Here is a 13,990-nt window from a genome sequence, read left to right on the forward strand (position 1 = left end):
GTTATGAAGGAAACTCTCCTTCCTGGGAGACGTTTTTCTCTTCATTTACCCTTTTAGGCACCGGGCATTAAAGGTCTGAATATGACCATTTTAACATGGGAGTCATTGGGAATTGCTCATTCTAAGCTTCAGCCTCTCTGGTCAGTTACGATACTGCACCATTTTGCTACTTCCTGGTTCCCCCACCACCACCCCCGCCTGCTTGAGTTGTCACTTGGGTTTAGGCCATTAAAATGAAGATATTTTAGAGTACTTTGGATTTACTGATAGAAGATTAAAAACTGTATCTCTGACTTATAAATGTTATGAAAAATACAATTGTCGTATTACATTTTATTACTAATTCTGTTGGTTTGTCTTTCTGTAGCTCATTGCCACATTGATGATTTTAAAAAGATGCCTCCACCCAAACCCAAAAGAAATCCCAATACTCAGCTGAGCAGCTCCTTTGATGAGTCCTACATTGGAAACCACAGCAAGGCTCAGATTCCAGCAGACACTGATGAGGAGGAGCCAGTTTACATTGAGATGGTGGGGAACATTCTCCGGGAACTGAAGAATTCCGACGTTCTGGACGCTGAGCAGAGTGAATCTGTGTATGAGGAGATGAAGTACCCCATCCCGGAGGACTTCCAGTCCACCGTCATGCATCCAAAAACCTGGTCATCCCGTGACTCCCTTTGTGACATTCCTCCACCTTTCCCCAACCTTCTGAGCCATCGCCCCCCACTCCTGGTGTTCCCACCTGCCCCAGCCCAGTGCTCCCCCAATTCTGACGAGTCGCCCCTCACCCCGCTGGACGTCAGCCGTTTGCCTATGTTAGAAGATGTTAATTTTAGCAAGCCTAGCAGTGCTGACTCTCCACAGAGTTCTACACACCACCACAAAGACCGGGATCTTCCCTCCACCCACACCATCACATCCTCTGGTCGCTCCTCAGCTCCGCCTCTCCCATCCAGTTTTTATAAGTCATCTGGCTCCACCCACAGTGGTCATGGATACCCCCGAAGCCAATCAGCATGTCCCTCTCCAGTCAGCATGGGTCGCTCCCTGACTCCTCTAAGTCTCAAAAGACCACCGGCCTATGAGACGCTGGTAGCAGTAGGAAGCATCCCTCACTCCTCCTCCTCCTCCTCCTCATCCTCGCATAAAGCTGGTGAGGGTGGAGCTAAACTCAGCAACTCGTCCTCCACATACGGCTCTATGCACAACGTATCGATAAGGTCTCAGACTCCAACGAGCCCGATGGAGGAGCAGAATACCATGAAGAGAAGTTCTGGTGGAAGGAAAGGAAGGGAGGTGGAAGGTAAGGCTGTACCTGAGCATGCTGTCACACACCTGTGAATATGAAGGAATGTAGATCCATGCATTTTTTTCAGAGATTACGGTAAATGACGCATTCTTTTAAAGAACGTTGCCATCTTTAAAGGAGGCCCAAAGCACTTTGTAGTCCCATAAACACATCCACACACTGGAGTCAGTTTATCACTTTGCTTCACAGCCATTCTTCCTATTGGAAACTGTACTATGAGAGTACTGTGGACTGTACCCTCTGCATTCATGGCCTCTCCTCTACCTCAGATGACAAATACACTGGCTAAGATTCATCTACATGGCCATTCTGGGAAAGATGCCCTCTTCCGCTCCACACCACTTCCTCTCAATCCCAGGAAAACTGTCTCTGCTGCTCCTCTGTTGTGGAATATCCCTCAGTACTCTGCAAGAACACATCTCCTTAACCTGCTTTAAAGCAGGGTGTCCAAATCCAGGCCTTGAGGGCCGGTGTCCTACTTGTTTTCCAACCAATCTGCCGTAAGTTCCTTATTGGCTGACAACACCTGAAACAGGTAACAGCAGATAAGGCAGGATTTCTTTAAATCAGCAAGAGGTTAGCCCTCGAGGACTGGATTTGAACACCCTGCTGTAAAAAAAGGCCTTCTGAGTGTGTGACTGAATGTTATTCTTGAGCCAACTTTAAATTTGTTTTATTTCATGTTTGTTCTTGTGTGTGGCCTGGCCTCTGGGTCGGGTTTCTCTCAAAAAGGTAATTTAATCTTAATGGGATTTCTGGTAAAAACATTCAAATTAAAAAATGCCTTAAAGAATAGACCTTTTGAATAAAAGTAAAATTTCTGCTTCATTGTTTCAAATTCATGATTTCCTCAAAAACTTACAGACAATAATAAATCTGCTTTAAGGTCTGGTTGTATTTTCTTTCATGTCTTTTCTCTGTAGGAGACTCCAGGACTCTGCCTAGACATGACAAGAGAGACGTTCATTCAAATCCCATGTCCAGTAGAATTGGACGATCCTCTGTCAGCCCCACCATGTTCCAATCAGGAGGAGGTGAGTCCAAGAGTCTGCTGACACGTGTCTTAGTGAGTCCGTCTGTTGAAATGGTTATTAGTCAGTCCAACCGTCTATTGAAATAGGTCTTAGTGAGTCCAACTGTCTATTGAAACCGGTCTCACAAGCTCAGATGGGAACAAAATAATCACCCTGTTTGTCTTTAACTGCAATTTCTTTTTACCTGATTGTAAGTTCAATTATTAAGTTCAGTTTTATTTGGCTCACTTAAAAAAAAATCTACATATTTTTTTGCAAAGCATTACACAGAGACGTGTCAGCCAAGACACTTCCATAGCATCCAGAGACTTGAGGTACTCGGGGCGAACCTCATCCACCCCCAGAGCCTTGTCACCGAGGAGCTCTTTGACTACCTCAGTGACCTCATCTTGGGTGATGGACAGTTCCACCCCAGTGCCCTCAGCCTCTGCTTCCTCAACGGAAGGCGTGTTATCAGGGTTGAGGTATTCAAAGTATTCCTTCCACCGCCCGACAATGTCCCCAGTTGAGGTCAGCAGATCCCCACCTGCATTGAAAACGGTGCCTGCAGAAAACGGCTTTCCCCTCCTGAGGCGCCAGATGGTTTACCAGAATCTCTTTGAGGCCAACCAATAGTCCTTCTCCATTGCCTCACCAAACTCCTCCCAGGACCGAGTTTTTGCCTCCAAAACAGATCGGGCCGCAGCTCGCTTAAACTGCCAGTACCTATCAGCTGCCTCTGGAGTCCCACAAGCCAGCCGTGCCAGCGGGTTGCCACCACGACAGGCACCAGAGACTCTGCAACCGCAGCTCCGGGAAGCAGCAGAGACAATAGAGGTGGAGAACATAGTCCACTCGGACTCAATGTCACCAACCTCCCTCGGTAACTGCTTGAAGTTTTCCCGGTTGTGGGAGTTAAAGACGTCCCTGACGGAGGGCTCAGCCAGACGTTCCCAGCAGACCCTCACAGTACGTTTAGGTCTGCCGAGTCTTTCCGGCCTCCTGCCCCGCCAGCGAACCCAACTCACCACCAGGTAGTGATCAGTGGACAGCTCTGCCCCTCTCTTTACCCGAGTGTCCAAAACACACGGCCGGAGATCGCCTGAAACGACTACAAAGTCAATCATCGATCTCCTACCTAGTGTGTCCTGATGCCAGGTGTATTGATGGACACCTTTGTCTTCGAACATGGTGTTTGTTATGGACAAACTATGACGTGCACAGAAGTCCAACAACAAAACACCACTCGGGTTCAGGTCAGGGAGGCCATTCCTACCAATCCCGCCCCTCCAGGCGCCACTGTCATTACCCACATGGGCATTGAAGTCCCCCAGGAGGAGGACGGAGTCCCCCGTTGGGGCACTTTCCAGTACCCCTCCAAGAGACACCAAGAAGGCCGGGTACTCCAAACTGCTGTTTGGCCCGTAAGCCGAAACTACAGTCAGAGACCTGTCCCCCACCTGAAGGCGTAGGGACACGACCCTCTCGTCCACCGGTGTGAACTCCAACACTTGGCGGCTGAGCTGGGGGCTCACGAGTAAGCCCACCCCGGCTCGCCGCCTCTCACCATGGGCAACTCCAGAGTGGTAGAGAGTCCAGCCTCTCTCGTGGGACTGAGTTTCAGAGCCCAGGGTGTGCATGGAGGTGAGCCCAACTATATCTGGTCGGAATCTGTCAACCTCTCGCACCGGCTCAGGCTCCTTACCTCCCAGAGAGGTGACATTCCATGTCCCAAGAGCCAAATTCCATGGCCGGGGTTTGGGCCGCCGAGGCACTCGTCTTCGACCGCCGCCCAAACCCCAATGCACTGACCCCTTCTGAGCTCTCCTGCAGGTGGTGGGCCCACTGGGGAGTGGGCCCACTGGGGAGTGATCCCACGTCACTCCTTCGGATTGGACCCGACCGGGGCCCGAGGGAGGAGCCCCAACCCCAGGCCTGGCTCCAGGGTGGGGTCCCAGTGACGCCAATCTGGGTGACGTAGCGGGATCTCTGGTCTCAATACTCATAAAGGGGTTCTTAACCGGCCTTTGTCTGGCTCGTCACCCAGGACCTGTCTGCCATGGGAGACACTAAGAATCCAAAGTATTAAAAAGGATTTGTTTATCAACCGAGGCAGAGGAGATAATATTCTAGTAAAATTCTCTCCAAACTTTTGTGAGAGCTTCATTATGCATGTATAGTTTATCCCTAAAATAAGAAGATCTTGGGAAATTTGGAGTCTGTCCTTCTTAAATTTTCTCTCAGCTTTACTGCAGTCCCATCTCAGGGCATGGATTTCCTCAGAGATCCAGCATTCAGATGTGGGCCTTGGTTTTCTGATGGTAAGGGGGCCAATCACATCCAAGATTTTAGAGCACAGCAGATTAAACTGAGAGAGGAAAGAATCTGTGGTGATCTGGGATGAGTATAAAGTCGGCCACTCCAGTGAAAATAAAGCAGAAATTCAGCAACTTTTCCTTCGTCCAAGCCCCGCGGCCATCTGACAGGAGCAGCTTTAGAGACAATCATCAGTGGGAGAACAAAGTCAAACAATACTGCTGAATGATCAGAGAACGCAGTCTCCACAGTCTCAACAGAGGTGAGAGGAAATGGCAGAGCCAAGTCCAGCATATGTCCATGAGCGTGTGTTGGGTCAGAAACCTACTGCACAAGATTAAAAGAATCCAGCACATTAAAAAGTCTTTAACGAGTGGTTTGTCAGGACAGCACACATGAATATTAAAATCACCCAAAATTAATACATGCTCATAATTAGGCATAAAAGTGTACAGCAGTTCAAAAAAATCTATTAAAGACTTTACATTACACTTAGGAGGACGATATATTAAAATTCCTAAGAAAGAGCCTGAATCAAAAAGACAAAAATCAAAAGAGTTAAAAAGTATAGGTGGTTTAAGGTGTCTAAAATTAAAATGTGACTCAAAAACACACACCAGACCTTCTCCTCTGCCCACAGATCGCGGCACATCAAAGCACAAACAGTTTTCTGGTAAGAGTTCCAGCAGAACACCTGTCTGAACAGGAGGGATCCAGGTTTCTACTATACCCAGAAAGTCCAGCTTCTGTGTATCAAAAAAGTCTTTCAAGATAAAAGTTTGTTCATGACAGATCGAGCATTGATTAATCCAAACCTCCTCGGTGTCGACAGCGGGTTCGCAGTCTCCGGTGATGACTCAGCAGCGGAGCGTGTCACCTTCGGAACTTCCACCAGATTCTATGAGCCGCTTTTCCTCCAGCAAACTCGAAAACGTGACGATATGACAGGGGAGTCGGCCTCCAGGTTTCCTCCGACCACAGGAATCAGGCACGGCTTCAGACGTGAGAGTAATTTCCACGGGAAAGCAGACAACTTCCAGGGGTACAGGCGCGGGACACGTCTTAATATCTACTCAGAGTGCAATAAACTTTGATTACTACAATCTAATTCAGTCCTGATCATTTAATAATACAAATTATCTTAATAAAAAAGACAAAATTTCTTATTGACATCGAAGAATTTTGGATGTACAACGTTCCCATGTCTATTCCATAAACATCCTGCGATCGGTAAAATGCCCAAAGTAGAATTACTGATCTTCTAAGTTTCCTCTTACACACTTTCCACCCATTCTTCTGACATACATTTATTTCTTCTTTAAACTCTCAAAGTTCAAACCTTCATAGAAAAATATATCCTGGATCATCGAATGAAAACAAAAATATAAGATTTATGGAATTCTTGCAATAATTCCATAAATCTTTGTGAGATTTGCGGGGTGAGAACCAGGATGAACCAGGATATAGCAAGACCATCAAAAGTGAATTGTGATGTATAGAGATCGAAGGAGAACAACGATGTAGGGAAACCACCAAAGGTGATTCGTGATACTGGAGACTGCCAAATGTTTCAAAGGTTTTTCCTTTACAAAAGCAAAGAAAAAGTTCCATGAAGAATGTTAAACATAATTTGTTTCATAAAACTGCTTCCAATATGTTGTCATCAAGATACGTTTAAATACTACTGAGGGTAGAGTTCATCCCAGTGCTCTCGACTCCTTCAGCTGAACTGCCTCTGCTGGATTGAGTTTAGTATTAATACAAACGTTCTTTCCAATGTTTTTCATTTTTATTAGACTATCTAGTGTTTCTAACATTACTTTTGTTGTATATTAGTTTCCTTTTAAGTTGTTCATTATTATTGATATTTTTATGTTGTTTTTTTCCTAACAAATACAGTATACCTGTGAAAATAATCAATGTTTGAGGTTTATGTCGAGTCTTGAAGACAGAGATGGTGTCTGGCTCTGGAACTCAAACAGGAAGCTGAATCTACAGAACAGGAAGGCGCTGTCGCTGTTCTGTTGGTTTAGGAAATTCTAGGAACAATAAGGAACCATGCAGATTGAGAACATTTTTTTTTTAATAAAGGAGTGGCCATAGGTTTTCAGTGCTGTGGGGGATGGCTGTATTGCCTCTAAACTAGTTTGCTATAGCTAAGTGACATCTTTGATGTTAACGGCGAGGATTTCTCTGCAGAATCTCAGGCGGTCTGTAAACTCGGCCGATCAGCATCCACATCAGTGGTTCCATCGCCGTTTGGAACACCACCACGCCATCTGGAGGAGTCTCAGCATCCTGCCCTCAGCCAGGTAAAACTAGTCATGACTCAGTAAGTTCTCTGAGAGAGTTTCTGTGTTTTTGATAGAAACTGTTTAAATATTCACACAGGACTGAACTTTGCAGAGCAGCACAGACAGAAGCTCCAGAGCATCAACTGAAATCTCATTTGAAAGGAGAAGTTTTAACTTTGCGTCTTCTGTCTGACATTTAGTCAGAACTTTGTTTCAATAACAATCTGAATGTTTACCAGGAAAGTCACATGTTAACACTAACAATACTAACACTTCACCAACATCATACTATGTCTAAACTAATAGTGGCATTCATCTTTGGCATCCAAGCAAAAATCTGTTAAAACAAAAAAACAGAAAGTAAATCAAACCTGATCTTCATTTGGACCTCCTGCACCAGCAAGTGGCTCCCAGTAATAAACTCCAACCTCCTTACAGCCCAGCTTATGTGCTTCTCTGTCGGTACGCTGCCATGTGGCGATATTTTTAGCTAGTGAAGGACTCAAGATGAAAGGGGAAGGCCATACCAATTTCTAATGAACATGGCACTCAAGAGAAAGTGTCAGAGCCCTGAAACTTGAAGTCCTTCTCCAAATTTGACTAGCCAAAATAAAAAATAAATATTTACAGAATTTCACTAAAAAGTCTTGAACATTCAAGTAAAGGGAGGCACAGAGTTATCAACTGATCAGTACCTGATGGAGACATGGATCTGTTGGGGACGAAGGAGGCCGAGAGCCTTGGCTGACTCAAACATACTGTGAGGTTTGCTGGGAACGTTAGGCTGAGCCATCTTAACTCCCAACATCCAGGAGAAGTTTGAATAGTTACAGAGGGAGGGTTGAAGTGGACCATGTTCTCCACCTCTACTGTCTTGCAGCTGTTCTGAGCTGTAGGTCATGGTGCCTGTTACATTTCTGTTATTCAAATAAGGGATGCTGTCAAGCTGAAGTAGTCTAACTGGCTCAGTTGGTGGGCCTGTGGATCTAGAGCGGAAAGGTACTGCCAGTCCAAATGAACTCTGACCCTGGCAATTGTGGAGGCTAAAACTGTCTTCTTAGTTTTCAGAGGTATTGAAGATGAAAGACTCGACATTGTTCTTAGTCTTTAAAGTCCTAAAGAAAATCAAAGAGAATCTCTGTGGAAAAGTACTGGAGATGGATGATGTTCACCCCAAGTACCTCAAGTCTTATATGAAACTATTTGTGTTGACCCTTCTTTGCAGAACTGCTTGGTAGTTTGGGGAAGATATCGATGGATTAGAAGACTGAGATGGGGGTTCCTCTTTTTAAGAAAAGAGACTGAAGGATGTGTTCTGAGGAATTACGCTCTTTAGCGTCCCTAAAGTCTTTTCCATCCATCCATTTACTTAATCCGCTTTATCCCTTTTGGGGTCAAGGGGTTGCTGGAGCCTATCCAAGCTACTGTTGGGGCGAAGGCAAAGTACACCCTAGACAGGTCGCCAGTTTATCAAACGCATGCACAGAGAGAACATGCAAACTCCACACAAAAAGGTCTCAGACATGATTCAAACCACATCTTTCTTGATGTAAGGCGAGAACACTAACCATTGCACTACCGTACCGCAGAGTACTGGAATGGAGAGTTTGGTTAATAGTTGGGCCTCAGATTCAGAGACAGGTTTCTGTCCTGGTCGTGAAACAGTGGACCAGCTCTACAGCAGGTTCCAACTGATTCTGCAAATTGTATTTTTCTATGAATTTTCTAAATACCCAATGCAAATGACAGCCATCATGATTTTTAAGTCACTAGCCATTAGAGTATATATGTCATGTTATTGAACAAACCTCCTGAAGATAACAGGATTTTGTTCAAAAATAAAAACCTTCAAATGTTCAACATTATTACAGCAGAGTTTCACAACCTCCGATAGATTCTAAAGAACTGAAAATGTGTTGAATCTGCTGCATTAGGAGGTCATATTGACTGAAATCTAAAACTATTCCATCAAAAACATCTTCAGAGGTCAAGTTCAATCTGAATAGCAGCTTCACAATTCTTCATTCTTTGAACTTTCTGGAGAGTTTCTGCTGGAATGTCTCAGCAGGATATCAGACTATTCTCCAGACCTGCAGTTTGGATGAGAGGCAAATTTCTAAATGGGCCGGAATGTGGGCAATTTACGCCAGTCTCCCTTCGGTTTGGGCAGAAAGTTGACATCCAAGTTGACATCCATCTTCTGCACAAGTTCAAGGGTCGGGAGAACTCTACTCAGTTGGGCAAGAGTGGCAGACCATCTCTCTGAGTCTCTACTTCCCGAAGTATCTTCCCAAAGAGATCAGACAGCTCGCCTCCCACCGTCTTCAGCTCATTTCTCACGAGAATCGCCTTGCGTCTCATGAGCTTCACCTCTGAGACCGCCTGAAAGTTGAGATATCTTATGATCCCAATTGCGAGGAATCCAAAAATCAGGAACACGAGTAGATATTCATCTTCAACATCTTCCTCAGACAGCTGGGCCAGACACATCAGCCTCCACCTTCCCCATGGATCGTTGGTGTATCCAGCTGCATGGGATCCGTCTGGGCAGGAGGGGTCTGCTTTCCATTCCTTAGCGTGGAATAAATCTTGTCAATCACATTAAAAGACCAGTGGATCAGATCCATTTTCAGAGATTCAAAAAGCAGAAGGGTAGTCGAGAGCAAAAACAGCAGCTCACAGGGAAACAAACAGAAGCCAACACAGGAGGGAAGGAGAGAGAAAAAGTGTGTCTGTCCTCGGCAAGAGACAAGGCTAGAAGGATCCTTGGACCAAGTATGAAAATTTTGGATGCAAATATTAAAAGTTTATCTAAGACATTCAACTATTTCAGGCTTTTCAGCAGCAGAGATCCCTTTTCTGTCTATATTACTGAAAATGTTGGTCTGCTTAATAATGTGGAACGTCCTTCTCTATTGGTTCCCCTTTAGCTGAACTCACCTGGAAAACTGATGATCACAGGTGTCTGAGACTGATGTCAGTGATCCAAAGAGACACAAAATCATCTACGAGTTTCACTGAAAAAAAGATAATCTGATCTTTTTGACTCTTGAAGACTTTGAAATACACTGTACACCTTCTAAATGGTCCTGGAAGGTTTGTAGGAGTTTGCTCATCCAGTGCGTGTGTTTTAGGGATTTGGTCAAGTATTTTTTTTTTATTTTAATTCTCAAGATGTAAGCAATAACCCCTTATGATAAGTATTTATAATGAGGGCATTCTCCAAAATGTTTCCAGTTATCTCCATGACCCCATATTCTTTGTTCAGGACTGTTCTGATGCATCTTGAGTTTTTCTAGGCATACACACTCACTGGTTCTTAACATCAACGGTTTTTGGTAGCAGAGCTTCAGCAGAAGCAGAATAATCTGTCTTGTTTGGGGGAATACGTCAGCCATTTTCTTTAATCATCTCCCCATTAGCTAACTTTCTAAAGAAATAACGGTGATGGCAAGGTTTTTGCCGGTGTAAACACTACCGCACAATACAAAGCTTCTTCCCTGCGGATCAGCTGATTCTTGTTGGCGTGTTAAGAGTTCTGGTTAAGACAGAGACATCATCAGAATTAAAGGTTTAAAACTTGAAAACAAGAATTCCAGTAGAATTAGTCTGTTTTTTCCAAAAACAAGATTATTTTTCTAAAGAAATCCGGGGGGGGGGTTCAAGTGATTGAATGTAAATCAATAGCAAACCTCTGCTTTGAGCCCATTTTTCCCTTCCTCTTCCGTTTTTTTTCCTTAAAGTTATATCTCAGGGTTGTTCTGCTTTTTCACTCCTAATGTTTTAAAGGAGTAGTAACAGCAGCAACACCACAACACCGCCGCCACCTCGCTTAGACAGTGGCAGTGTCACGTGAGTAGGGGCGCCGTGCCCATCATAGTCTTTATGGACAGAATTTGTAGACTTAGCCAGGGCCTGGAGGGGATCTGGTTTGGGGACCACAGGATTTCATCTCTGCTCTTTGCAGATGATGTTGTTCTGTGGGCTTCATGGAGCCAGGACCTCCAGCATGTATTGGGGAGGTTTGCAGCTGGGTTAGCATTGCTGAGTCTGAGCCCATGGTTCTGGACCATAGAAATGTATTTTCTCTTCTCAGGGTGGAGGGCTCATTGAATGTTGATGTGAGGACTGAATCAGAAAGTGAAGCTCTCAGTTTACAGGTCGACCTTTGTTCCAATCCTCACTTATGGTCATGAGCTCTGGGTCATGACCCAAAGTACCAGGTTCCCAAATAGAAGGGTCTGAAATTAGCTTCCTCCAAAGAGTGGCTGGATGCTCCCTGAGAGATTGAAATAGCTCGGAGTAGAGCCAATGCTCATCCACGTTAAGGCGGCCCAGGCATCTGGTCTAGGGGGGGTGTTCCAGCCCTGATACATGCTGGACAGACTACGTCAGTCCTGGAAGCACCTCGGGTTCAGAGGAGCTGGAGGACGTTAGCGGGGAGCATTTTTGTTTCGGCTGCTGCCCCCACGACCGGTAAACAAAAGGGATGTTTGAAAACGATTTTACTCAAGAGTGTTTGTTAAACATCAAATACAAGTACATTTAAAAAAAAGAAGGAGAAAAAAGTTCAAAAACTATTGAGTACACAGTAGAATTACACTCTCCTGGTGGTTCTGTCCAGTCAGCAGTGAACAGATTCAAACTCTAGGACTGATTAAGAGCATTAAGACGGGGGGTCCAAATTGCTAACAGTGACTTACCTGATTCATAGCCGACATCAAACCTCTAGTTTGAGACCCCAACAGAGCAATGGCATCTCTGAAAAAACCTGAGTCACAGTAAAGCCACACCCACCAGCATTTAACCACTCACACAGAATATACCCAGCCTTTCATTTCAATGAAAACTAACATTAGTAGATGTTGGGAAATAATTACTATACAGTGTTTCCTTGTTTATTACAGAGGTTACGTTCTAAATAAAACCCATGAAGTTTAAAATCTGTGAAGTAGAATTCTAAATGTTTAAAGGCTGTATAACTCCTGAATACACTCTTCCTTCATGATTCAGACAAACATATTCAGACTTTTCTTTTTTGTTTAAATCCTCAAAGTTTAAACCTTCACAGAAAAATAAGTTTAGGATCATAAAATGGAGATGCAGATCTGATCACAATCGAAGATTTATCTAAATGTGACGAACTGAATGCACTGCATCTCTTCAGGAAACATAACATGGAGGAGATTGATTGACTAGATCAATAGCCAATCAGGATGCACAACACTGTGCTATTTAACAAACAATGCAAAGCTGAAAATTTGTAAAACAGCAAGACTGCGAAAGCTGATCTGTGATAAACTGCTAGAACACTGTATGATGTTTAATGTACATTTTTTTCACATTCTCAAACAACATAGAAGAATCTCCTAATTTCAGAGAGAACAGCATTATCTTTAAGACTCACTAACCAAATACTGTTCAGTTCACATCTCACTCATCATTGGGAATATGCACCTTAACTAACACTGGCTTGAAGTTGCTCACCCTAATCCACATTAAAAGATGATCTTTTTCTAACCTGTCTGTCACTTCTCTTGGTTCTGGTTCTGTTACTGTTTATCCAGCTGTTTTCAGTGTCAAAATTAGCTTTTCTCTTCAAACATTTCCTGCAGAGTTGATAGATTTCTTTAAAATGTGTGTCAGAAGAATAATGTTTTGAACCACATAGACTTTGGATTGTATGTATAGTAAGTAATCATCTGCAAAGTTTCTACTAACAAATACCACAGAAATGTAAACAACAACAAAACGACAGACAGAAGATAAAATAAACCTCATCCTGTTACCAAGGTGTTTGTCTGGATGTTTGTTTGTGTTCAATTGTGTGTTTGTGCATGTTGGTGTGTATGCATGTGTGTGTGTCGTACTTGTGTGTTTGTTTACCACTCTCTGTGAAGGACTGAGAACACTTTGTCATTTGATTTGACTGAAATTGGCTCCTAAACAAGTTTCTATCAAAGTTTCAAAGGGAAACCTCGCAAGGATGAAAATCTCTGGACAAAACTGCTAAACATCCCCCCCCGCCCCCACCCCCACCCCTGTTTGCTTTGCATTCAATCTAAAACATTTCCTCTCTCTTTTTCTGTCCCAGGATAGTTTCATAATTTACATTATGAAACCATATTTTCGTTTAAATGTAAAATATATCAATGTCTTTTACAGAATGGAACAGAGTAACTTTCAGGGTTGGACTTGTTTTTATTATTATGCTTTTTTTGTAACCAAGTATTCAAATATTTGGATTAATAGTTAAGTTAAAAAAAACAGCTAAAGAATATGAGAAAACAGTGATGAACTAATCTATCTATCGTACAGGTTATCTTCTCAATTAGTAATTCAAGTCTCACGCTGATCATCCTCTGATCTCTTCCCAAAGTGTTCCCCATGGTCTTTTTATTATAATTATAAATCTAAAAACCTGTCTTGTTTTTGAGGACATAGTTTCTGCAGAGCGGCAGAAGTTCATCAGAAACATCAGAATCAGCGCACGTGGGCATACACGCGATCCCGCACACACTCGCTGACATACTCCATATGCATCACATAGATTTATACAGGACACGCCCCACATGCAGCTCACGCAGCCAGAAAGCACCCACGCGCTCCAACACACAGCGCTTCACTGCGCACCGGTCAGCGGGCACGCGCGCTCACGGGCACAGCAGGTGCACGCACTATGCAGCTTCACACCCCCCCAGTCAGTGTAGTCATGTCTAATCTGAACATTATTAGCTGGAATGTTCGTGGAATGAACTCTGGACCCAAGAGGCTGAAAGTTTTAAACCACCTGAATGATTTAAAAGCAGATATAGTTTTACTGCAGGAGACCCACTTATCCAAATCAACTGAACATCTCATGTGCTGCTCTCAGTTTCCATCAGTCTATGCTGCTAGTTACAATTCCAAACAAAGAGGAGTAGCCATTTTAATTAATAAAAATATTATTTTTACTGGGGCTGCACTATGGCGCAGTGGTTAGCGCTCTGGCCTCACAGCGAGAAGGCCCCGGTTCGACTCCCGGCTGGGACCTTTCTGTGTGGAGTTTGCATGTT

General features: G+C 43.9%; 1 protein-coding gene across 3 annotated transcripts in view; it reads left to right on the forward strand.

The window, feature by feature from the left end:
- The window catches only part of nyap2a (neuronal tyrosine-phosphorylated phosphoinositide-3-kinase adaptor 2a), a 36,776-nt gene that overhangs the window by 8,122 nt on the left and 14,664 nt on the right, over nt 1–13,990 (forward strand). For 2 of the 3 annotated variants that reach the window (XM_024277279.2, XM_024277280.2), the window contains exons 4-6: nt 368–1,306; nt 2,236–2,346; nt 6,841–6,953. In XM_024277279.2, coding sequence (XP_024133047.1) covers nt 368–1,306; nt 2,236–2,346; nt 6,841–6,953 — 1,163 coding nt within the window. Of the gene's footprint in view, nt 1–367; nt 1,307–2,235; nt 2,347–6,840; nt 6,954–7,032; nt 12,770–13,990 lie in introns of those variants that run through there. The other variant, XM_024277281.2, reaches the window with a different exon arrangement.

This window comes from Oryzias melastigma, linkage group LG13, assembly GCF_002922805.2.
Source record: "Oryzias melastigma strain HK-1 linkage group LG13, ASM292280v2, whole genome shotgun sequence".
Lineage (NCBI taxonomy): Eukaryota > Metazoa > Chordata > Actinopteri > Beloniformes > Adrianichthyidae > Oryzias > Oryzias melastigma.